General features: G+C 44.3%; 1 protein-coding gene across 1 annotated transcript in view; it reads right to left on the reverse strand.

The window, feature by feature from the left end:
• RIN3 (Ras and Rab interactor 3) overlaps positions 1-23,543 on the reverse strand; it is a 65,019-nt gene that overhangs the window by 14,570 nt on the left and 26,906 nt on the right. Inside the window, exons 4-7 of the mRNA XM_005483169.4 lie at positions 10,670-10,742; positions 7,187-7,278; positions 3,198-4,676; positions 454-762 (exon numbers count right to left, since the gene is read on the reverse strand). Of these exons, the coding sequence (XP_005483226.2) occupies positions 454-762; positions 3,198-4,676; positions 7,187-7,278; positions 10,670-10,742 (1,953 nt within the window). The remainder of the gene's footprint in view (positions 1-453; positions 763-3,197; positions 4,677-7,186; positions 7,279-10,669; positions 10,743-23,543) is intronic.

Genomic DNA, 23,543 nt, shown 5'->3' on the forward strand with positions numbered 1-23,543 from the left:
ACTGGAGCATCAGGAATTAGCAACAAACTACTACACTCTACATCTCCTCCTCAGTTTAGGCAAAACTTTGCAAAGGCCAAATCAAGAGCCTTTTACCAGAGACCCATTCCTAGAATTTACCATTACTCTGCAGCAAGCCAGGACTGAGCCCCTAGAATATTTGGAGAGCTGTGTGCAGATCTGTGCAAAAAGGATATTATAAACCACACACTTATGGGTAACTAATTTTTTGAGTTATGGAGCTTAAACTTAACCAGGTAACCAGTTATTAGTGCAGAGAACTTCACTAAGCCTTCAATTTTGGACACAACCTGTGGACATCTGATACCAAACACATCAACCACCACTGCTACCTCCAATGTGAATATTGCCATGCCAGTTGTATCATAAGCACTGTTCCTTTGATACAAGGAGAAAGACCCATGGTGGATACCATCAGCAGGAGTCCTGTACCTGGATTTCCCTGAGCCATGGAGTCATAGATGAGTTTGCAGGTCTTCAGCAAGATGGCAATTTTTTTTTCTGGAGAGTAAGTCTTGTGCATGGTTGTGAACTTGTGAAGGATCTTTTCCAGCACAGCAGTTTCAGGTACACTGGTTGTGACACCCAGGTCAGTGGTAGTTGTGTTTTGTATCACAAGTTGGTTCTCTTTCAGCTGCTGTAAAGATCCATCTTTGCTGTGTATTTCTTTTAAGGAAGAATTAATGGCTTCCTTTAAAGGTTTCAGGACACATTTGTACAAAGCTGTCTCAGCAATCACTTCTGCATAGAGAAGGGAGAACACAAAAGCACATAATAAATAAGCAATCCAGTAGTACAGGTGCAAGTAAAAGTCCTAAGGAAACATGTGGTTGGTTATTCAAACACTACTATATAGCTGTGAGAAGGGAGCAGAAATCACATCCCAGAAAGTAAACATTTCATTACCAACACCATCCAGAAGTTCTAGATGGGCTTGAGATGAACATCAGTGTGCGGTCTCTGTCACTGGAGCTGTAGGAGACCTCCTGCTACCAGCAGTCCCTGCTCTCTCTGCCTGACTCCTGGCTGACCAGCATGGCATTGCCAGGCAGCAGGAAAGCCAACTCTGGGGAAAGAAGAGGAATCTCACCTAACTGTGATTTTTTTTTCACAGCCCTGCCCTTACAGATGCCCAGATGCAATTCATCTCATGTCCCTTCTGACCTCTCCTTCTGACTTTTTTGAGATATTCACTTTGGGATGAAATTAATTGCACCCTCAAAGCACCCCTTTCTTTCCTCAAAGCAGCTGCACCCACCAGCTCAGAGACAGAGAGCAATATCTGGTCAGAAGTTTCTCATTGTTTCTGCTCAAGGGACTCTGAATTACTGATCCTATAAGATACATCTTATGCCACCTGTGGCCTGTGGAGGAGGAAATAATGAGTGGGTTGAGAATTTGCTTAATTATTGGCTGAAGATGAAAGGAAGCATAAGAGACTGTGAGGAAGCCTGTTGTCTGAGTCCTAGGAACCAGAGGCAGAACTAGAGGGACTGCAAGAGATTCGCTTGTTGCAATGAGGCAAAAAGGTCTTTGGCAAAAGAGTTCATCTGCTCAGGCAGTGAGGAATGAACCAGAGGACAGTAATATTTATGTGTTCAAAATGCAATTATTTTAAAGAATCCAGAGAATCAATCAGCCTGAAGCAGGGCAAATTCAAGTGGTACATCCTTCAGTGGGAATCCTTGTCCTCCACAGAAGAAGACAGCCTGTCAAAGTTGACTGGGCTACATCATCCTGTTAAGGAGCTGGCAGTGAACAGGGTTAGACACAGGGCCAAAACCAGGCATGTCTGTGGGAAGGTGGTGGGATACTTGCACACATACAGCTCTACCAAGCAGAACAAGGCCACTTCTTTCCTCCCCCTTTCCACTTTCACTAATCAAGATTCAAGACAGACTTCTCTGTGCTGCCCCCACACTCCCCACCTTGAAGAAGGAGGTTATTGGGACAAAGACTGAAGGTGTTACACAAGATGCATGAGAAGTGAAACTGCAGGTTCCCTCTCTGTGCTGCGGCAGGGGCTGGCTGCAGGTCTGTTCTGCTGAAGGGTCATGTGAAGCCTTTGCTGGGGGAGAAGGAAATCAGCAGAGCCTGCTGAGACTGACAGTGGGCAGCCTTTTACTCCTGGCTCACCACTTAGCTGAGTCGCACCTAATACTGGGGCTGCAGGATCCCCTGGAATCCCTGGTCACTCCTCTGGTTCACTCCATATTCTGGGTCTTCCAGCTCCCAGCTTGTTTTAATCCAACTTAAGGATCCACAAATAGCTCTGCATTGCTTCTTAGGTCCTCAAGAAACAGTTTTAAGCTTTCAAAGGAGCATGTGTGCACATGCATGCACACTTTTTTCTGGCTGTATAGCTTTCACTGGGATGAAAAGTCCTACAGCTCTTTTTATATTCCCTCATGGATGTAAAATAAACAGACCAGTCCAATCCTTAGCGAGAAGTAGCCCATTATTCCCTCACAGGATATGAATGAGAAGCAATGAAACACCTGTAAACAGTTAAAAATAATATTTTTTCCTCCCCAAAGGCAAATTATACCTTTGGCAAAGAGGTGAACACTTCATTTTGGAGCTGCAACAGACATTTCTTCTGTACCTCTGAGGAGCACAAAGTGGAATCAAGTGATTCCTTCAACCTGCTACTCAAAATCATCCTAGTCTTGTTCCTCCCTGTGAGACAGTGATTGGGCTCTAAGGTGTATGCCACACGCAGGGAGTTCTCCATCCTTACAGCAAAGCAGTGGATGTGAAAGGCCATGGGAATGCAGCTGTGAAGGGGAAAGTTTGCCTTTTGTGTTTCCAGTGAATTCAGCTCTGTGTACACACACACACACACACACACACACACACACACACACACACACACACACATATATAATATATACACACATACATGTAGGTCTCTCATACACACAAACACACATCTTTTTTGCTTAAAACTCTTCCCTTTAAAACATTCATAAAGAGATTTTACCCCTCATTGGTCTGCAGGTTTTTGAGCTGTTCCTCCAAGTGCTGGCAACCACAGAGCAGACTTCAATTTATGCTGCTTGAGTTTTAGGGGATGGTTTATAATTCTGTAAAGCAGAGCCTGTGTCTGCATAATTCTTTCTCCCTCCTCACCTTCCTAAGCCATGCCCAAGGATGAATAAACCACAGTTACCTACCTAACTGTTCCTCTGTGTAGGAGGCTGGGTCTATCAGGGATTTCAGCTCAGTGCTCTGCACTAAGTAACTCTTCAGCTGAGTCATCATCAGCCGGATCTCCTGTAGCATCTCTGTGCTGGAGCTCTGCTTTGCCATCATCTCCAAACTGTACACTCTGTAGTCCCGCACCAGGTTGCCAAAGTAGGACTCCTTGTCCTGTGCCAGCTCCACTATCTTCTTCTGCAGCTTCCTGTCGCTAGACAAAAAGACTGTGAAGACGTTGGACAGGTTCACCAAGGACAGCCTGTTTTTGGCCTTGGCCAAGATCACTGAGCGTGTCTTTTTACCAGATGAACCACTCAGCATCTCCAGGTCATCCTCTGTGCTGCTGGTGGAGTAGGAGTCTGGCTCAGATGTTGATGCCTGAGCCACGGTGCTGCCTCCCAGGTCCTCCAGGGACAAGTGTGACCCCGCCAGTTCAGCTGAGCCGACAGATTTGTGGCTGTGTCCCGGCTCAGTCTTGGTGTGTGTGGAAGTGGCAGCACCCGTCCCTGTGGCTGGGCTGCCCTTGCACGCAGCCTGCCCTGCAGCCACACCAGTCTCTCCTGCTGTTCTTTGCTTCGGCTGGCAGGAGCTGGGGGTCCTTGGTACCTGGGAAATTCTCTTCCTTCTCGGTGGTGGGATAGGAGGTGACTTTCCTTTCTCAGTGGCATTGCTTTGTATCTTAGGCATGTCCTCCTTCTTCTCTGTAGGTTCAGGCTTTGTCTCCTGAAACTGTGATACAGCCTTTTTGGGAACCTCTCCAGGTATCTCCACAGCCTTTTTGCACAGCAGCGTTTTATCTCTGCTCTCTGCACTTGTGTCTTGGTTTCCTTCTGTCCCTTCCCCTTTCAGCGTTTCACAATTTTCAGGGTTACCCACAGAGCTCTCCTCTGAGGTCCTCTCGCTCGGCCGCCGCCGCGGGGGAGCAGAGGGCTGGGAGCCCTTCCTGGGGCTCCCTGCCACAGGCGCGCTGGCCGAGCAGCTCTGCTTCCTTTCTTCTTTATCGTCACCACCCTCCGTTTGCGTTTCCTCGAAACTCTTTCCTAGTGGCTTAATAAGTAACTTGTTTTCTTCACAGGCAGTCGTGGGGTCCTGTGGGAGCTTCAGGGAAGGTTTCTGAATGAGCCCATGAGAGGGTGGAGGGGGAGGAGGACGTCGAGGAGACCTCTTTTCAGTAAGCATGGTGGCAGGGGTCAGTTCGGTGCTCCCAGAGTGGCCTTTAGGAGAAGACACCTCTGGAGGACAAGGATTACTGTACTCTTCTATAAAAATAGGATTCACAAACCACAGCCTGTCATTTCCTATTGACAGCTCAATTTCACATGAGCAGTGGTTTGTGCTACTTGCAAAACACTGGGTAGTTCTTAAACTGTCTGCCTGGGCAGTGCTGAAAGCGGAGTCTTTTGCAGGGTGGGATAAGTCCTGTCTCCTGTGGTTTAAGTAGGAATCCCAGAAATCTGTCACCAAAAAAAAAAAGAAAAATGAAAAATTTTAAAAAAATCTCAGAGAATTTTAGCTGCTAATGACAAGTAGAAAATATTTTTAAAAGAAATTATACACAAATGTCAATGTTGAACTTTCAAACCTCTGCACAAAACAGTGTGAAGAAAGAACAAAACTGTTTTATGCATATAAAATTCTTCAAGCCAGGGGATAGGCTGAGAAGCTTCACCAGAATTCTCTCCCCTGTCAATTTTAGGACACTTACCTAGTGAATGTTGTCAATGCTATTCAGCATTTTCAGAGCAGGAAGGTACAAGTAACAAATACAAATGACTGTGAGAAGGGATCTATGCTTGTTCAGTGATGACTGCCCTCCAGATGCAAATAGCTGTGGATACCCGAGGAGAGGATGTGAAGAGCCCAGGCAAGCTGTGTCTGCCTCTTGCTCACAACTGGTACTTGCTGGGGAACCATTTTCCTTAAGCTCTCCGGCTGCACTCGGTATCAGCAAATGCAGGACAGAGGAAGTTGTTTTAAGTCAGAATATAATGCTGTGAAGTCTCATGGGCTGAGGAAATGGTGAGTAAACCCATCTACAGAGGGGAAGTTGATAATTTTTCACAGTAGTGGTCAGGTTAAGGCACTGTGATGAAAATGCAAAGCTCCACTCAGGCTGGAGCTGCTTCAGAGCAGGCATTTCCCAGCACAGCCACCCTGTCTCACACTGCAGAGAAGGCTGTTTGATCATCTCCCATTGCCGTCCGGGATCTTCCCTTATCTTGCACTCTGGGAGGGATAATTAAACAGTTCTTGGAGTCTTTGGCATGTCTGTGATGGTATGTGCTCTTTGTGCAGTGCAAGTATGCTAATTCTCCTCCTAAAAGAACTTCTGTACCACTGAGGTCAGGACTAGAGGGGCTGCAGTATGTTCTCTATGACAACATACAGAACAGCCAGATCCTTTGTGGAACACCTCAGCTTGCAGATAAACATCTTACCTCTATTCCCTTGAAACACATAGCACTTTGAAATAAATACAGAGCAACATATGAGAATTTCAGACAATGCTTTCTTTCCTTTGGAAGTGCCACTTTGGGCAGCACTTAATAGTTTGTGTTCCCATTTGTATCCTCAAAATTTTGTTCCAGGAAGCAATAAACAGCATCTGTCAGTAGCTGAGCCTGTCTGACTCCACTAAGACAGCATGGCACTTCAGGAAGCCAGCATCATTTCCCAGGAAGACTGCACACAACAGCAGGTTTTCTTCTCTTGTCAGAAACTTGACTGGTATGAAATACACCATGACAAATAAATTTCCAAGCCTCACTACTTTTATGACCACCAGTACAGGAGAAAAAGACTACAACCAATATTGCTTTGGTGCTTGTGCTTTAACTAATCTTTTCTTTCAGAAGTTGCTGGAAACTGTTGCCTGAATCAAGATAGCCTCTGCTGGCTCAAATTAGACTGAAGGTTGCAGATTCATTATAAACTTCCTACATTTTAATCCAAATTTTTTGACTTATTATAAAAAAATTAAGTTTAAGATAATAAGTGCAACTTGTTATCTCAACTTGTAAAGTACCTCTTTATCAGCAATAAGTGCTGGCTGGACATGTATATAAAAGGATGTTTTGACAAACTGGAACATACTCAAAATAGAGGATGCTGAAAATGTTAGAGGCAAATCTGTTGGTGATATTCAACAAAGCTGCCTGAACTGAAACCAGTGGGCTTTGCCCATCCCTTCTGGGAGGAAGAAAACCCAAAAATAGTGAGAGTGCTCTAATAAATATCTCTAAATGAGCTAACTCTTCCATTTTCTCCGTTGTTTGGCTGTTTTCAACACCTGAAGGAAAACTGAAAATCCAAGAAGCATGAAAGTGGCTTACTGAAGTAGCTGTCTCAAGTGGAGTGTGTTAAATGAAGAGGAATAGAAAGGAAAGCTCCTTTAGTTAACAGAATTGCTTTTCCTATCTGTGACTTTATACATCTCATCTAAAATTTGCTTGTTTGATGCTGTCACTAAAAATAATGTTCCTTTTGCATGTGATTTGTGTGAGGTGAGAGAACATGTTGGGACGATACAAATTTCTCTACCAACTCGAAATCCTGCAGGAGCAAGCAAAATATCAAAACTCAAAAATATCACACTTTCATCAGCATTGCCCCCACACATCAGAAGGAGAAGCTGCAAAGGTGTTTTCCATATAGCTCAGATATGAGCCACTTCCAAAGTGCAGAGTTCCCCCCTGAGGCCATGCTGCACTTCAGCTCGCCCAGACTGCAGGGACCAACCCTGGACAGAGATCCAGGTGGAGGTTTATGGCCAAAGGAGAAAGTGCCCTTTTTGTCAGCCTTCTGCTATGAACAAAAAGATAATAAACATCTTCCTCTTGCATTCAGACTCCTTTAGCTATTCCAAAGACAATAGTTCATCAATCTTCCAGTTGCATCAAGTCTCTGTAAGGCACTACTGTTCTCACAAGTCCAAGTGAAAATCTGACTGCTTTGAGGGACTTACCTATCCCCAGACTAGAGATAATTTCAAGGTCTTGAAAGCTAGTGGCTTCTAATATTGCTTGTGGCAGCTTCAGGGTAAAGGGCAGCAAATCCCTGTAAAAACAAACACAATGAAAAAACAGCAAAAAGACAAACCCCACAATTGTTAGGAACTCCAGGCTTCACTTGGTTTATTGACTGGATTGACTCACAATTTCAGCCGTGTTCTGTGGCTGGTAAGGAATTATGGACATTGTGCCAGACTGGGCTGCTCTGATTTCACTAAAGATCACCAGCTTCTGTGGGGATGCTTTATGGCATAACACTGACTTAATCACTGTGGCTTGGCTCTGTCCTCTGAAAAGAGCAGGAATGCCTCTCACCTCAGGGAAGGCCACAAGGATTGTAATATCTTCCCATTAAAAGTGAGGTGCTGCAAATTATAATTATTTTTATTAGAAAAGCCAATATTTTCTTGTGGAAAGGACTTGAAGTCCTTTCTCTTTCTGTTTACCCCTCTCTCACTACTCTGCTTCCTCTTTTAAAAATCTCTGTGAGTGTAAGGCATGGGCACACAGCAAGGCACAGAGGGACTGGGAAAGGAAACCCCCAGCTGGGAAAGGGTAACCCCTGGGTGAAGGGACAGACAGGGAGGAAGTGCTGCATGACACTGAGAAAACACATATCCTTCTCTAACTCTACTCTCGGACTTCTGAGTACTTGGTTTCTGGAAAGATGCTGTCCTTCTACTGAAAATAGAGTTTCTCAGAGGATGTTGGCTGGGTTTCACTGAAACACACCCTAAGTCTCAAGCAATTTAACAGAGCCCTTGGTCTGCCTGTGAACTGTTCAGGTTTGCCTCTTGCCCAGTGACAATTTGCTAATCCTGTTCTTGCCTCAATTCCCATTCCAACAAGGACTAGAAAAGCCAGTCCCTAAATGATAGCAAGGAATGGTGCAGGATCATCTTACGCATGCAAAGTTTTACAAAATGTTCTTCATGGTACAAGGAATTGTTATAGAAAAAACTGGCCTTGTGAGTAGGAGGTCTCTGCTAAACAAATGCACACCCCAAAAAGCACACAACTGCAGACCTATCTGCTGACAGATGAATGCAGGGGGCCCATTTCTGACCTTTTTAACAGATGCATACCTTACTGATGTTTTGTGTTCCTCATGGCTTCTCTGTGCACTGCTGAGCACTCTGTTGTCACACTCACATAAACTGATATAATCCCTCACTTATTATTTTTTCATGGCAGAAATGAGGTTTAGAAGATGAAGAGGGTCTGTGTACCTTCTGCTTTCTTTGTTATTTTATATGCAGGAAATTTCCATTAATTTTCTTTTTTAAAAAAAAGACTTATTAAGACCAGGAAATATTAGGACACTGCCCTAATAAAAAAAAAAAAAAAAAGTGGTTTTATTAATGGGGCAGTAGCTTGCAGACCAGCCACCAAGACATCTGTTACCTACAGGCAGGCAATGTATGCAAGCCAAAGTTTTTTTTGAGAAGAGCCTGTCAGCCCTGAAAAGCTGTTCCCAGGTATGCATAGACAATTTAATACATCCCTGTTCACCATCACAGAGAGCTCCTATAAGCTGCCAGCAAATGGTAGGTCAGTGTCTTTTTATTACCTGCTTCTCTCAGAAAATTATTCCCTTTTTAGCTTGTCTTTTGACAGTAGCCTGGAAAATCACATGCACCATCTGAATATGTATTTGACACTCAGAAATAACATCTCTAACAGGAGCTGAACTGATGCCTTGTGAAGGCTGACCTAGAACAGAGGCTAGACAGAGTTAAAGAATAAAGTGGGGATTTATTAAAAGGCCTCAATGGACACACCTTGGGCAGTACAAGATCCCAGCCAGGGCTACACCCGAGATGAACCCAAAGTGGTCACAAAATGGACATGGTCATGAGATCTCTCACTTTTAAAAGTTTTGGTCCATTAGCATATTGGAGTTAATTGTCCAGTTATAGCTTTAGGTTATAAAGTCCCATCCCTCTTGTTTTTCTCTCTTCAGTCCACATTGTTTATATTGTTTATGCTCTTGGGCCTGAAATTTGGGTCAGTTGTCCTTGGTTCCAAGGTAGGAAAGGAATTGTTTTGTCTAGCTACTCTGTGAAGAGAGCTTAGCGTCCCTTAATATGAAGCTCAGAACTACACACTACAGCAGTACAGAATCTGAAAAATATAAAAGCTAAAACACAAAGCATCAAATAGAAGAACTTTTCTTTCTTTCTTTTTCTTTTTCTTTTTCTTTTTCTTTTTCTTTTTCTTTTTCTTTTTCTTTTTCTTTTTCTTTTTCTTTTTCTTTTTCTTTTTCTTTTTCTTTTTCTTTTCTTTCCTCTTTCTCAAGCCATGATCCTTTTTGCAGGAAAGCAGAAGTGAGCATATTTTCTCTGTCACCAGCTACTTACTATAAATGCCCAATTCTATTTTGCATTTGGGTTGTCCTTTGCTTTAGTGAGAAAGAAATCTTTATAAGGGTCCAAGGGTTAACTTATATCCATTCTATAGAGTCTATACACATCTAGATGGCTCAATGTCTATTAGCTGATGAGGGTGAGATGGAGCATTGTTTCTTGTGTGCAGGTAGGAATTCAGTAGTGCTGAACTCAGCTGGCTGCAGAAGCAGCCTCAGAGCAGTGGGGGACTGGCTGGATAACTGACTGGCACACTGTATGCTACCCCAGACAGACTGTTCCTGCTGTGTGACCTAGCCAAGTGGCTGGTGTGAGTGCCTTGTGAGCCCATCCTGAATCTGCTTTCTCCTCTTTAAAGGAAATAACTGCTTTAAGAGTCATGTAAGTTTATATAGGGGAAATCAAAAGGCTACAACCAGCTCACTACCAGGCCTGCTGCTGCAGGGACAAGGCAGGCAGGTGGAGGTATTGCTGCAGTGTGCTAAGCACCAGGACACAGATCAGAGAAGGCTACAGACATCATCTGCTGGTGATCAAACCTTGCACTACAGGTCTTTTCCACCTCTGTACCCATTATTCTTGGTATTTCTTGCTGAGCAAATGAACACTTCGTTTTCATTTCAAATTTTAGCTAAAGAAAAGACATTGTCTCAGGTCTAGTTTCCTTGACAGATTCCCCACAGGTGACAAAGTGCTTTGAGTCACCATCAGGCAACAGTCCATTAGTAACTTTGCAAGGTTGCTACCAGGTGTGTGTGTGTGTATGTGTACTTAAAGCTTTAAATAAATAGTTAACTCAGGGCCCCTCTTCCTCCCTGCCCTCCTAGCCTCAGTTCTGTGCCTCTGTTCTTTGTGGAAGCAGCCCCATGGACAAAGCTCCCAGCTGCAGGGACAGCTGTGCTTGTGGGGTGATCTGGCCCCATTGTAGATACAAACATCTGAAACACCTTCTGCTCTGGCAGGCTGGAGGGCAGCAGGGGAAACTGGGGTCTGTGCTGGGACTGGGAACTGAAGGGCAGACCAGAGGGGAGGGCAAAATGACTGTGCCATGGAAGCAATGAATGAACTCACCTGCTGACACAGTAGAAGGCAACCAATTTGAAAACATCCTCAAATACAAGGACAGATCCTTCCAGGTACAGGACTGGTGAAAAACAGAAAAGACAGTCAGCAGCTGATTTCTTTGAGCTATATGATCAAAAAAACCCAAACAAAACAAAACAGGTAGGTTTGGCTGGCACATCCTGTGTTCTGTGACAGTCCAGTAATTGCATGGATAATATGATGAAGCATAAAGAACTGGCTTCAGGTGGCCAAATGCAGCATGATTCTTCAGCGAGACACTAGAGAAGAAATATCTCAGCCTGGCTTTCTGAAAAGTTAGCTCAAAATATCCAAGTGTTTGACACTAACAGAAACAATGGGAAGAAAGAAACCTCCCAGCTCACTTCCAAAGGGATCCTTACAAGCCCATCTGTCTCTAAGGATGTGCATATCTGCAATACATACAGGGCTGACCTTGTGACTCTCCATGCTGGAATCTGGTTTGGTCTGGATGGACAAAGTGCTTTGAAGAAACAAAAAATAGAAATGACTGTTTCATTACTGTGTGTGTGGGCTCTGACCTGGTCACACAGGCAGTGTGAGCACAGCTTATTTGTATCTCTTCCATCTTCTCCCTCCCATGGTGTTATTCAGTGACTGCACTCCCCTTTAAGTGGCAAAATACAATCCACCATATTGCAGAGTTCTTTAAGATGACCTTCTTTATAAAAACATGCATTTGGGCATTGTGTAGCCCAAATCTAACATGTTATTACAGAGCTTTTGGCTTTTAAACTAGAGAAAATTCACTGACCAGTGGAGAAAGTTTCTCTGACTGATAACCCAAGGCAAAGACCTGGATCTGCAGGAGAGATGTGTCTGTCTTTGCTTCAGCCTTACAGCCTCACAAACTGTATGCCTGTTTGCACACAACACAGCCCCACTACAAACATTGACAAGGGTGAGGAAATCAGCAGTGGATTCTCAGGAATGCCCACTTACTGGTGGGAAAGAAGCATCTCAAAGCTGCACTCCAGAGCTGCCCCAGGAGCCTGCCAGGAGTCCCTGGGGAGCAGCACCAGCTCCCACCCCCGTGGCACTGCCCACAGGCACTGTGCATCTTCACACTGTTCCAGGCCACAGGTCAGAGCTGGGGACTCAAGGCTCAGCTGCTGTGACTCAGCTTCCTCAGCCAGCTGTGACTCACAGCCCTGTGAGCCCCCTGCCCTGCCTGGTGCTTGGTGTCCTGCAAAGAGCCTCCAGCACCTGCAGGAAGGACACATCCCCCTGGTCTCCTTCCCTCTCCTCTGTGCCCTGCCCCTTGTTTTCCAGCCAGCAGACAATCCCCCTGCAAGGAAATGCTCAAGATTGTCTCTTGTTCAGGTTCATATCTCATTCCCCAAACCAGGCATTTCCTCCTTTTACTTCTCCCTTTGTTCTAGCCCAGGCCCAGCAGGTTGTTATTTTGGGCTGAATACTCCAATGTAGGCATTTTTTTTAGAGACAAAGACCATGTAATTCCCAACAGTCATTCCTAACATCAGCTTATGTTGGATCAGCAGGAACAGTTTAACCTCAGTGTCTGCACCCATACCAGACTGCAATGTGTAATTTAAAATGTACTTCAAGCAAAACAATCCCTTTCCCTTACTCTTCTCTCACAACTGGAAAAATCATGTTTGGCAAGTTTTTTCTTTTTCCATAGTAAGAATCATATTTCAGTCAGGGATTTTCATTAAACATCTACCATGAATAATTTCTGTAGTTTGAAACCCATCTGCTTTGCAGTTCTGACACAGGAAACAAAAATAAAGACAAAACCCAGTCCTGCTCTGGAAAATGAACCAAAACCCAAGAGTCTGAATTTGCTCAAATATGCAGCTATTAAATAAAGCCCTTTGTACAGATGATGGTTTTAAGGGAGTTTTTGTTTTTTTTTTTTCTGTCAAGAACTACATGCTCACTTTGGCATTCTGAGTTGCAGGTATCCATAGCAGACCAGGCTGCACCTGTACATGCTCACATATATGAGCAAATTGCTCGGATTGGGACTATTGATTGTTTCTGTGCCAGGAAGCTCTGCCACTAGGGAGCTTGAATGTCAGGCAAAGAAATATTAATCTGAGTGCCTCTGTGTCAGGAGTTTCCACATATAAGTGCCTTGTCCCTGCGTAGCTGCTTCTCCTCACATATACAGTTAAATTGCATAAAACACCACAAATCACCAGGAATTATACTGCTAAAGAAGTCTAGGTACAAAAAGCTGCTGAAGCTCAAGGACAGAAGTTTTCAGCAGGTGGTATATATAAATAGGACTGTCCCTGCTCTGAGAGGTCACAGAAGGTAATAAAACCAAGCATATTTCTCAGCATGCTGGGATTCATCATACAGAGACCCACAGCTCTCCTGGGACATTTCTGGGCAGCCTGCAAACAAGTAAGAACAGATGGAAGAATAGTAAGAATAGAGCTTTAGATGTGTCATTACTCGAGGTACCAGCACCACGAGGACCAATGCTCAGCCCAGAATTTATTCTGAGCAGTGGCCGTGTCAAGCAGCCTGCACAGGGTTGCCATGGCTACTTGGATCTGCTCCCAGCACAGCCCCCATGGGGAAATTCTGCCTTGCAAGCTCCTGAGGGGAGCATCTTCCTTGGGAGAAAATGTAACACTTTTCTCTTCACCTGCTTTTTTTCTAGACACCTGCTGACACCAGCAGACGTCACTGATAAGTAGAACTTTTCTTTGGGATGGCAGATGATGGGTTTGATACAGGACCCTGTCTTGTGGGAATGGTTGCCATTCACCTGTGGAGATCATTATGTGCATCCTGCTGCATGCTTCTGATTCTTGGAAAGATGCAGAAAATAGCAATCTTGAACAGCTAAAAGGGCTTTGCTGACTGTTGGGGACAATATTTCTGCCCCCCAGAGCCATTGCTGCCTTCAAGGCACTCTGCTCTGAGAAGACAATCAGAAAGAGGTGATTTTCTCTGGCTGTGGGTGTGTTGTGGGTAGCTGGGGATATTTCACTGACATGAGAACTGCTGCTTAGGGAGGGATCGTGATGCTGCCATTTATAGGAACTCATGACTTTAGCAGAATCTACAAGCAGACATCTGCCACACTGCTGTAATCCTGATGAGAAGTGCAGAGAAAAAATTCACCTTTCTGGGGCTTGTAAAACTAGATCCAAGGCACCTTAAGAGCAAGGAAATATCTACATCTCACCATAACAGTGCCTGAATGTCAAGGATATGATCAAAAGCAAGAGAAAAATAGGATGGGTTCTGTGAGCCAAACATATTGCCACAGCATATTGAGTTTTACCTGATATGTAGAAGCCCATTGAAAAATGTCACTTTCAGGAAATAAAAGGGGAAATGTGTAGACCAGTGGGCAATTTTTAGTAGTCTGAAACAAAGAGATAAGAATTAATTGAATTTTTCTTATGGGTGACAGAAGCATTGCCAAAATGAATTAGTGGTTCCTTGGGGACTATACTCTGTTTTTGTGTCCTTTGGCAACTCAGTAAATGACCAGACCATGGCCAGGTTATGAACTGTTATACATAATTATGATTGTCCCATCTTCCTCTTCCAAACACCAGCATGGTCTGAAGAATGTCATCTTTAGGCACTGACTCCAATCTGAATTCATGTTCCCTTTACTCTTTGGCTCTGCCCATCATTTCTCCATCCAGCTGCAGATGTCTTTGAGTCACACTGTCCCTGAGCATTCTGCCTTCCTTTCCTCTCCAATTTTTTCCCCACAGAATTGTGTTTGCTAGTTCCACTGTTCTGGTTACATGGACAAACCAAGCCAATTTCCATCTTGTTGCTTACACAGGCTCATGGGACTCAATTACTTCAGCTTCTTCTTCTTCTCTAGTGGCAGTGTAAGTGCTATCCACTTGGTTTTTCATTTGTTTTTGGTATCTGTGTAGTCCTTCCGAGACATCTGAATTCAAAGACACAAATTCCTTATGTTGACAGAGGACTACTGAGAAAACAGCCATCCTCAGAAGTCCTGCCTGGATGTTCTCAATCTTCCAGATTATGGGAAACTGAGAGATTTATCATTACAGGTGTGATTCCAGTTTTCTATTTCTATTTTCAGATTATAAATCCAGAGTGTCCTAACAAGAGGTGTTTTTCTCCTTTGGTATAAATCTCTGGTTTGACACCACAGTTGCCACGACCTTTGCAGTCAGCAGCACAGGCCAGCTTTGCTGCTGTGCTACCCTCAGTGAGTAAACCTTGCTCTGAGCATCACTCCAAGGCAGAGACTACCAAAATCCTTACTGCCAGACCCTGACAGTTCAGGTTAGCAGCTTAGCAGTTTCCTGCCACTGGGGAAGGAGCCCTGGGTGTTTTAGTGGAGTGTTACAGTGACTGCTGCAGCCCCAAAGCTGAGGCTGTTGTGTCTGTCACCATTCACTGTGCTTGTCCTACCTGCTGTGCTTTGCAGCAATGTGTGAGTGTGATGGAATTCCTTCTGGTTATTGTTCCAGTTCCCCAGTTCTGACCCTTATTCATGCAATTGGCTCCTGATGGTCTTAAGAGAAAGATCCTCAGCTGGATGGTTCTAAAGGAGGGAAATTTAGCCCTCATTGGCAGAAGTCCTTAGTGTGTTTAAGGTACTTTTCTGCAACATCTCTGTTGGGAAGTTCCTGGTATCTGTCTCTAGCATTGTTTCTTGTGTTATTTCTTGATGACCTTGTGGATGGTACTATATGGCCTTCTAGTGCTGTGTTTTTGTAAAACACTGACACTGTTTATCTTTTTTCGCTTCTCAAGGCCTTTTTATTTATTCTATAATCTGATGCCTCTGCTTCTTCCACATGATTTCAAAGCTGTAGTTTCAGTTTTGGTTGCACAATTCTAGACTGGTCAACCTGGTCTTTTTCGTCTTTCTTGTCTTTCCTAGTGTGCTTTACTTAACTACCAGTTGTTTCTGGTCTTTTTCTTCATCAAGGAAGGGCTGAAACTTTCCCAGTTTGAACTTCTGCCTGAGTCTCCTGTTGTGCATCCAACTTCTTCTTTTTCAAAAGATTTCAATTTTATGGTTTCCTACAGAGTTTAATCTTTCTGGCCATGATGAAAAAAAAATCACTGTTCATGGCAGTTCCAGGGAAATTGGAACTAATGAATTATGAAAGTGATAAAGTGTTAATGAGCTTGGTTGTAGAGTATAAGAGAAATCTATTTTTAAACTATGTTCTTCGCTAAGTATAATTATGTTGTGCTGAACAACGTGTCATTAAAGAAGATGGAATCACAGCTTTTGTACTCTTCTCAGGCTGGAGCTGCATAGAAGGGTCACTCTGTAGATGAAAGAAGCTGTAGGTGACAGTTCCCCTCTACCCTGTGTGCATGTTCTGCTGCTAAGATAAGGAGCTGTCCTCACACCTAACAGCCACAGGGGTCTGGACCACTCCACTGTGTTTTGGCTCATCCACATTCACCCAGGCAGATGGGCAGCACTTTGGTGTGCACTGAGGTTTAATGCCTTTAATTCAGTTTAAAATCCCAGTGCTGCCTGGTCTCGTTGTCTCTGCTGCAGGATGCTCAAGCAGGAATATGTTACAGGCATTTTGCTGCTCTGCTTCCTCCTCATTGCCATCAGCTTCAGCAGGGTGAGGGGGTGCCTCTCACAGGTACTCCAAGTACAGCCAACTCAGCTAAAAGAAGTGTCACAGCTCCTCAGTGCTTTCCTTAAAGGTATCCATGTGGATAGCACTGCCAGCTATTTCAGGGATTAAGAGCAGAGCACATGCTGGAGAGCAGCTCTTCAGTTTCAGAGCCCTTGCTTTACTTGTTAGGTCCCCGACCCCATATCCCCTTTCCAGGTATGGAATAATGTGGAAATGTCAGCATTTCTTCAGCCAGAGGAGATCCAGGACTTCTTCCAGGGGAATTCCCAGGACCAGATGTGAATATGAGATAGAGTTGAAGTTCTAGATGCAGCCACAGAGGGTCTGCTTTTGCAGGAATAAGGTAGGGAACATGGCCTTTCTGAAGTACTGAGTTCTGAGGGGGGCACTCAAGAGAGTGGGATAACATATTCAATCAATGTGGACCCTGCACTAAGCAGCGGAGCAAGAGTTGGGATCATTGCTGGAGAAGTCACATTTTTGCAGGTCATTCAGCATCCACTCATACATTACAGTGGCAGTACAGGATTTATGCTGCCCAGCTGCCCACTAAAACTGTCAGGGCTGAGGCCATGGCTGACAAGACAAACTCAATATGGATACTTATAAGTGACTCTCAAAAGGCAAATTTCCTTGGTAAAACTTTGTGAAGCATTCAGATATATAAAGGGTCTCCCCTGTGCCTCATGTAACAGGAAACAGTGCTATGATTTGAAATTCTGGGGATTTAGTTCTTTGCAACAGTCTCCAGGTCCTATGGATAACTCTTGAGAATCAATCCTTATGTGAAAAATGCATGCTATCATACAGATGTATTTTATTAAAAAATGTTTTTCTCCATTTACTTGGGAGAAAATTTTATTTCTCTGGCTCTAAGATATGTTGTGAAGTACCATAGTGCTGAGGTTAATCATACAGAAAAAGGAAGTTTGCCAAGTGTTTTAAGGGAAGAAATTCAGTATTCAGAATCACATTCTGCAAGAGAGATTCCAGGAAGAAAAGCCTTTACAAGCAAGACCACTTCCAAGGATGACTGATGAAGGGGAATAACCCACTTTGAAATGGCAGAGGTCAATAGGGTGGACAAAAAAAGGAAAAATAATACACTTCTGCTTCCTAGAGCTGCAATCCCACCTAGCTGACAACCAGGTGAAAACAGGTTGTTTTCTTTTGTTTCCTGCTTCTGAGTGGGATAGAGTGCCCTGTCACTGACTGTGAGGGTCCTACTCAAGGGTCAAAGAGTGAGGTCCTTAATGCCCTCATTTCACTTCAAACAGTATCTTATTTACCTCATTTACAAATCTAAACTCATGTTTATTCAGCTCTATGAGATCTTTAGATAGCACTGTCCAAGGATAAAAAAATATAATTTGTTTCAGTTTAACCCCTGAGACAAGGGCACTTGTATTATGGGTACTGATTTAGAGTGGCTGTTTTAAAGCCAGTAAGCTTTTTGGGTTGTGTTCAAGGAGCTAAGCAGAGCAGGGTAAGACAATATTATCCTAGAACAGCACGCATAGTCTCCAGCTCTGATTACACACAGATTTTGCATTTTGCCTCTTGGGAGCGAAAAAGAAGGACAAAAAAAAAAGCCAAAGTAAGGATTAACAAAGCTAACAAGACTCCGAGGGCTTCTTTCCAAAATGCTTTCCCTACAATCCCATCGGTTTAAAGCTTAGAGTAAAAATGAAAGTATTTGTATGGAGAGATGGGAGGTAACTGTTCAGGATGAGAATTAAAAAAAAAAAAAAAGAAGAATAAAGCTACCCACTATAAGCAACCAGAATGTTTCCAAAACAACTTGTAAATCACAGAGAAGCCTGGCACTGTTCAATCTTGAAAAAGCAGCTGCACAAGTGTTTAATGTTTTAAAATAAGCAGTGTGTCAAAGTGATGTGGAACTCAGCTCAAATGGGAAGGACTTGGTGAGGCTTTCTGTTTTCCTTGTGCACATCTGCATTTAGGAGAGAAATTATGGACTTGCACAACAGGTTATAAAATGTGTCCTCATACCACATTTTACAATATCCCCCAGGCTCGTGGTCACTGCTCTTGCCAAACCAAAATTCTGGGCTCCTAGCTCAGAGTATCTCCTGAAGGGGAACTCCTTAACTCTAACCCACTTTTCAGGGTTAACAGTGATGTGGGTAATGGAGAACTCATCCTTGGCAGCCAGACTGACCTCAGGAAGATGTCTAGGTTAGACATCCTTAGGGGACTAGACATCATTCAGTGTCTTATCTCCAATCAAACCACAGGCAGCAGACTAGACAAAGATAATGTCTCCTGTGCCCTCATTACAGCCCAGATGGAGCTGGCCTTTGGTCTGGTACTGCCTGTGGAAGAGCTGAAGGTCAGGGCTGGGGCAGAGCTGTCCAGTTATCCCATGCCATGGAGCTGACTTGCTCAGTGGGAGCTTTTCCATGCCAAGAAGTTGTGTAGGTGATGGCAGACTTTTCCTGTTAATGATAAACAGGGGAAATAAGCCCATGCAGAGCCCTGGGTGATGCAGGCAGATTGTTATCTGTGTCTGAGAGAGGCTCATCTGAAGATAACTAGGGTAGCTCCACATCTCACAGGCAGCAACAGGAACTATGTTAAGTGACAACATGCATCAGTTTACTCTCCTAAATGGCAAGGTGTCTGCCCAGAGGCCTCCTTAAATGCAGTTAAACTCCTTAAAATATGAACCTGAAGGTTAACTACATATTCAGCTTTTCCAGTCTCCCCTGCTAAAAATACACAAACTTTTACTCATCAATTTGATAATCCTTGAAAAAAAAGCAGTCTTGGACAGGTTTTGCTGCGGCAATGTATGATTTGCTTAATTGAGATGGAATCAGACAGTTTTGGAGAAAGAAGGGAAGAGGGATCTTCTGTCCCATGGGTGTTGATAACTCGTTATTTTTTCCAGCAAATTTCTTCTTTTTTCAGGCTTGTCAGGCCCAGAGCTGACAACAGATTCTTGCTTTGCTTCAATCACACGCTCCATCATGCAACAATAAAGGAAAACATTTCTCTTAAGTAGATTGGAAAAATTGACTCTCCCTCTACAGCAGCTGAACTGCCTGTCAGGCTGTGCAAAAAGCACACAAAAGTCTGAAAAGCTGTGTTGATACCTTAGTCAAGAGCTCAGCAAGCAAAAGGTCTCTCTGCAGCCCAGTAAATACAATCATGGCCAGGATGGGCTTGCTCAGGGCTGGTGATGCACTGCTGGTCAAGCCCTTTCAGCAGCCTGTGCCTCAGCCCTCAGCCTGTAAAATTGGTGCCTTCCTTTGGAAAAGTCAGCTGAATTCAGCTTGGCAGGGAAGGGAAAGGTCAGCTCCCCATCCTGCTGCCAGCAATGCTCTGCCTAGGGAAGGTTGGCTGCTATGGGGCAATTTGGCCACAGTTTTGCATTGACTCCCCACCCATCCCAGCAGTGCTTTTGCCCTGCCTGCAGCCTCCTCTCCTCGCACCATGAGGCAGCTCTGATGGCTCCTGCCTCTGTGGCCAGCCTGGAGCGCACTGGAGGCTCATACAATCATTCAGCACTACAGGATGTCCCCATCCTTGCTGCCCCTTCCTACTGGTTCTGACCTCTCTCTCCAGTCTGCCACAAACCCTTCCCAAAGTTACCTGTGGCCCCTCAGCCCTTTACCACTCTTTAATCTCCATTCCAGACTTTATTCCACACAACCCAGCATATGGTGGCACCTCCTAGGAAGCATTTCCCCCCACACTGTCCTGCTTTCACACCCCACATCCACACTTCCCTCCTTCCCAGCCAGAACCTGCATGAGGCAGAGAAAGCCAGGGAGCAGAGGGGCTGCAGGACATGGGCTGCTGGCACATGGGGAATGGCAGGAGCCCTTCCTGTGGCAGCACAAAGTTACAGTCTGAGCTCACATACACCTGACTCTTTCTCCTCAGGAGAGGGCCCATGCCCTTTCCCACCTACTTCATTGTACTCTCGGGGCTGCAGGACCTTCACTGGTTGCTGGGACAACTGATATTTTTTTCCTTATAAATATATATTCAGTAAAGTCATATTCTGTAGTGCACTTGAAGAAGCTGAATGACCTTCCTGACTGGAAGACAAGTCTCCAGGGCAGTTCACGAGGGGGCTGCCAAGTCAGTCCTCTCTTTGCTGTATTGCTGAATGCCAGAATGAGTTATCAAAAACACCCACACACAACCCAAAACCCCCCAAAAAAGCACCACCTTGATCTTTTCACTCTGTAATGTCAGGTTCAGCCTCTCATTTATTCAGAGGAAATCAAAGCTATAAATAGTCCTACCCTGCTTTCATGCCTTAGTTTACAGAATTAAGAAATCTTTCTGGTATTGGATGTTGCAGGGCTTGCACTGAAGGAGGCCAACTGCTTTGTTTAATGTGACCATTTTAAAAAGAGCTGTGGTACCTCTACAGTGATAACAGAAGTAACCAAATATACTTTCTGATGGGCCCTTCTGCCTGCAGTCTGATGAGCCAGAGATTGTTTTGAGAGGTTTGACTTGGGAAGGGTGGAATGTGAATTTACTCCTTGGATTGTCCCATGCCAGCTGAAAATTCCCTTCAATATCTGTGCAACAACAATCCAGGAGCATTGCAGTGTTATTGATGGCACATGATGAAGTCTATTTCAGCCTGCAGCAAGCTCAGCTCTCCAATATGCCTAGGGGCATAGAATTACCCCTGGGGGGCATTACTGGGCCTTTTCAAGTACATTCAAGTACCTGATAGCAGTGGACTGCAAATCTGCACTGATTAAACAAACTGAGCACATTCTGTCTTTCCCTATACACAAAGTGAGAAGCTGAAGAAAGGAAGGTTGTAGGTTTTGGGGAGGTCACAGGTGACATACTAGTACAGAAAATATTTGTTTTATTTATTTTTCACCATTATCCCTCTATGAATCTTAGCAGTATTTCTTCAAGAACCTGGACCTTAGAGAATTGGAAGTGCTTTTGCTGCTCTACTGAGACATCCCTTCTGAGCACTGCTGTCTGCCCTTCAGCTCACCCACAGCCTGGCCCAGTGTCACTTGTGGGATCCCTCAGGCTGGCAGGGACAGCAGGAGATCTCTGGCCCAAAATCCTCCTAAAACCACGACCATGAGGTCAAGCCAAGTCACTCAAGGCTTCATCCAGCCCAAACTTGAAAACCTCCCAGGAAAATCTGCAAGTGCTACACAAATAAATGTCTTTATCTTGGAAGTCAGGGTCAGGTATACCAGCACATGCACCAATTTATTCATTTTAGCTATGAAGTGAAGGATCCCATCTTTCTCACCTCAGTCTGTACCACAGATTTATATCTCCATCTTCATTCTACTTCAGAAGGGATCCAAAATAAATGCAATTAAAATTATTTTTCTAAATGGCAGATTGTCTTCTTATAGGTTGTTTCACCATATATTCTGTTATTCTGTTTTCTGAGTATTACCAAAATTGCAAGGTTTTTCTCTGCATTTGTGATGGAAAAAAAAAAATCTGCCTATCTTCAGTCTAGTTCCTGATTCCAGGAGACAGAGTGTTAGCAAAAGGGCTTGCAAAACTGAGGAAGCTATTGCGAGAGCTGTCAGCACTTCCACAGAAATATTCATATCACAAAGTCCATCTGCACAACTGGCCCTTGCACTGAAGGAGTTAAATTGTGAATAGGTTGCAGCTATCCTCCTATTTTTTCCCATGACCTCATTTGTGCAGAATTACAATGTAGTTCACGTGGGAAAACACCACCTGACCATACTGTGACATGTTAGCAGCAAGTACTTTAGTCCCTGAGTTCCTTAATCCAGCCTCAGCATTATGTATTAAAATAAACATTAACAAAATTAAACAGGGAAATCTGCCATAAATGACCATATTTGGCCATGTCAGCTGGGTGCCAGAGGAGTGCAATAGGGCAGTCTGTGCCAGCATCTGGAGGTGCTTGAGCCAACAGAGAGCATCCACTGAGCTGTTCCTACTCCATCTGCCTCCTCTCCCTGCCCTGTGAGTGTCCTCACAGCACTGGGACACACTGACCCATGCAGGCACACTCAGGAATTTGCCTCCTTCATGCCTGAGCTCTGCCATCATGCCAGGTGTGCCCACAGCCCTCACCTCAGGCTGGCTGGGATGCAGACCAGGGCTTTCAGCAGCTTTGCTTAGAGCTGAACCTGCAAAGATGAGCAATGCCCATCCCCTGTTGCTCTAGTGCCCCTCTGTAAACATGCTGCTGCCTGATCACTGTTGTTCAGTTTCCATCTGTGACTGTTACAGGACAGTCAGAATGACTGCACATGTCCTGTTTATCTGTGCAAATGGCATTAGTCTACAATAAAAAGCTGTGGAGTTTTTTCCCATCTGTGCTTGGGAAGGAGGAATGGCAGCGTTGAAGGGACTGAAGTGACTTTGAGAATTAAGCTTGCTTTCACATCTTTAGACTGCACCTACCTGTGATCATTAGGGCAAGGAAGTCTATTGTAAAATCTTCAGTAATCTTTTCCTGTTGATTTCACATTTTCTGACATCCAACATGGAAAGGAACACCTTTGCTCATCTAAATTTCTGTTTGGCCTCCCCAGCAAGATCTGCCTTCCTGCTTCCTCTGTGTCTGGTGTAACTCTTCTTTCTGTCCTGATAGAGTTTGCTGGCAGATGTTCACTGGTGGACGTACAAAGTGGTCAGATCTCTCACACTTTCATGGCAAGCAGGTGGAAGAAGTTAGAGAATTAAGCAGGCAGGTTAAACTGCTGCTGTGTGTTTTACTTGAGTTGTAATCCTTCCCTAAATCCCTCCTGTCTCAAGCATTTCATATCAAACTCCTGTCGGCACTTCCTGAGCTCAGTCTCACTTTGAGAAAGGTCAAATAAGGTGACCAGGGCAGACACTGAATTTCTTTATCAACATCCTTTTTTTGCTACCAGGCTTGCAGTTTTGTAGCAGCACTCAGTGATTGCTGTTAAACTGCTTTGGAGAGCAGTAATTGCCTGCACCTTTTCTGTCAAGGTACAGTGTGGGTCCTCAGCACAAGCTCATCCCACATAGCCTGGAGTACAGCTGCTGTCCATAAACCAGAAATTGAGCTACTGTGTCCAATGGCACCGTGTCTCATCCTTCACAGGAGGTATTAATCATGTTCTGGACATTTTTGTATTACTTGGAGATTGTTTATTTTGGTTTTCCTGTTTGATTTTGCTTAGGTTATTTCAAGACTTCTAATACTTTCCAGCTTATTCAGAGTTGATCTGCAGAGAAGCTTGGAGGGTCAGAGCACA

The sequence above is a fragment of the Zonotrichia albicollis genome, chromosome 6 (genome assembly GCF_047830755.1).
Source record: "Zonotrichia albicollis isolate bZonAlb1 chromosome 6, bZonAlb1.hap1, whole genome shotgun sequence".
NCBI classification, from domain to species: domain Eukaryota; kingdom Metazoa; phylum Chordata; class Aves; order Passeriformes; family Passerellidae; genus Zonotrichia; species Zonotrichia albicollis.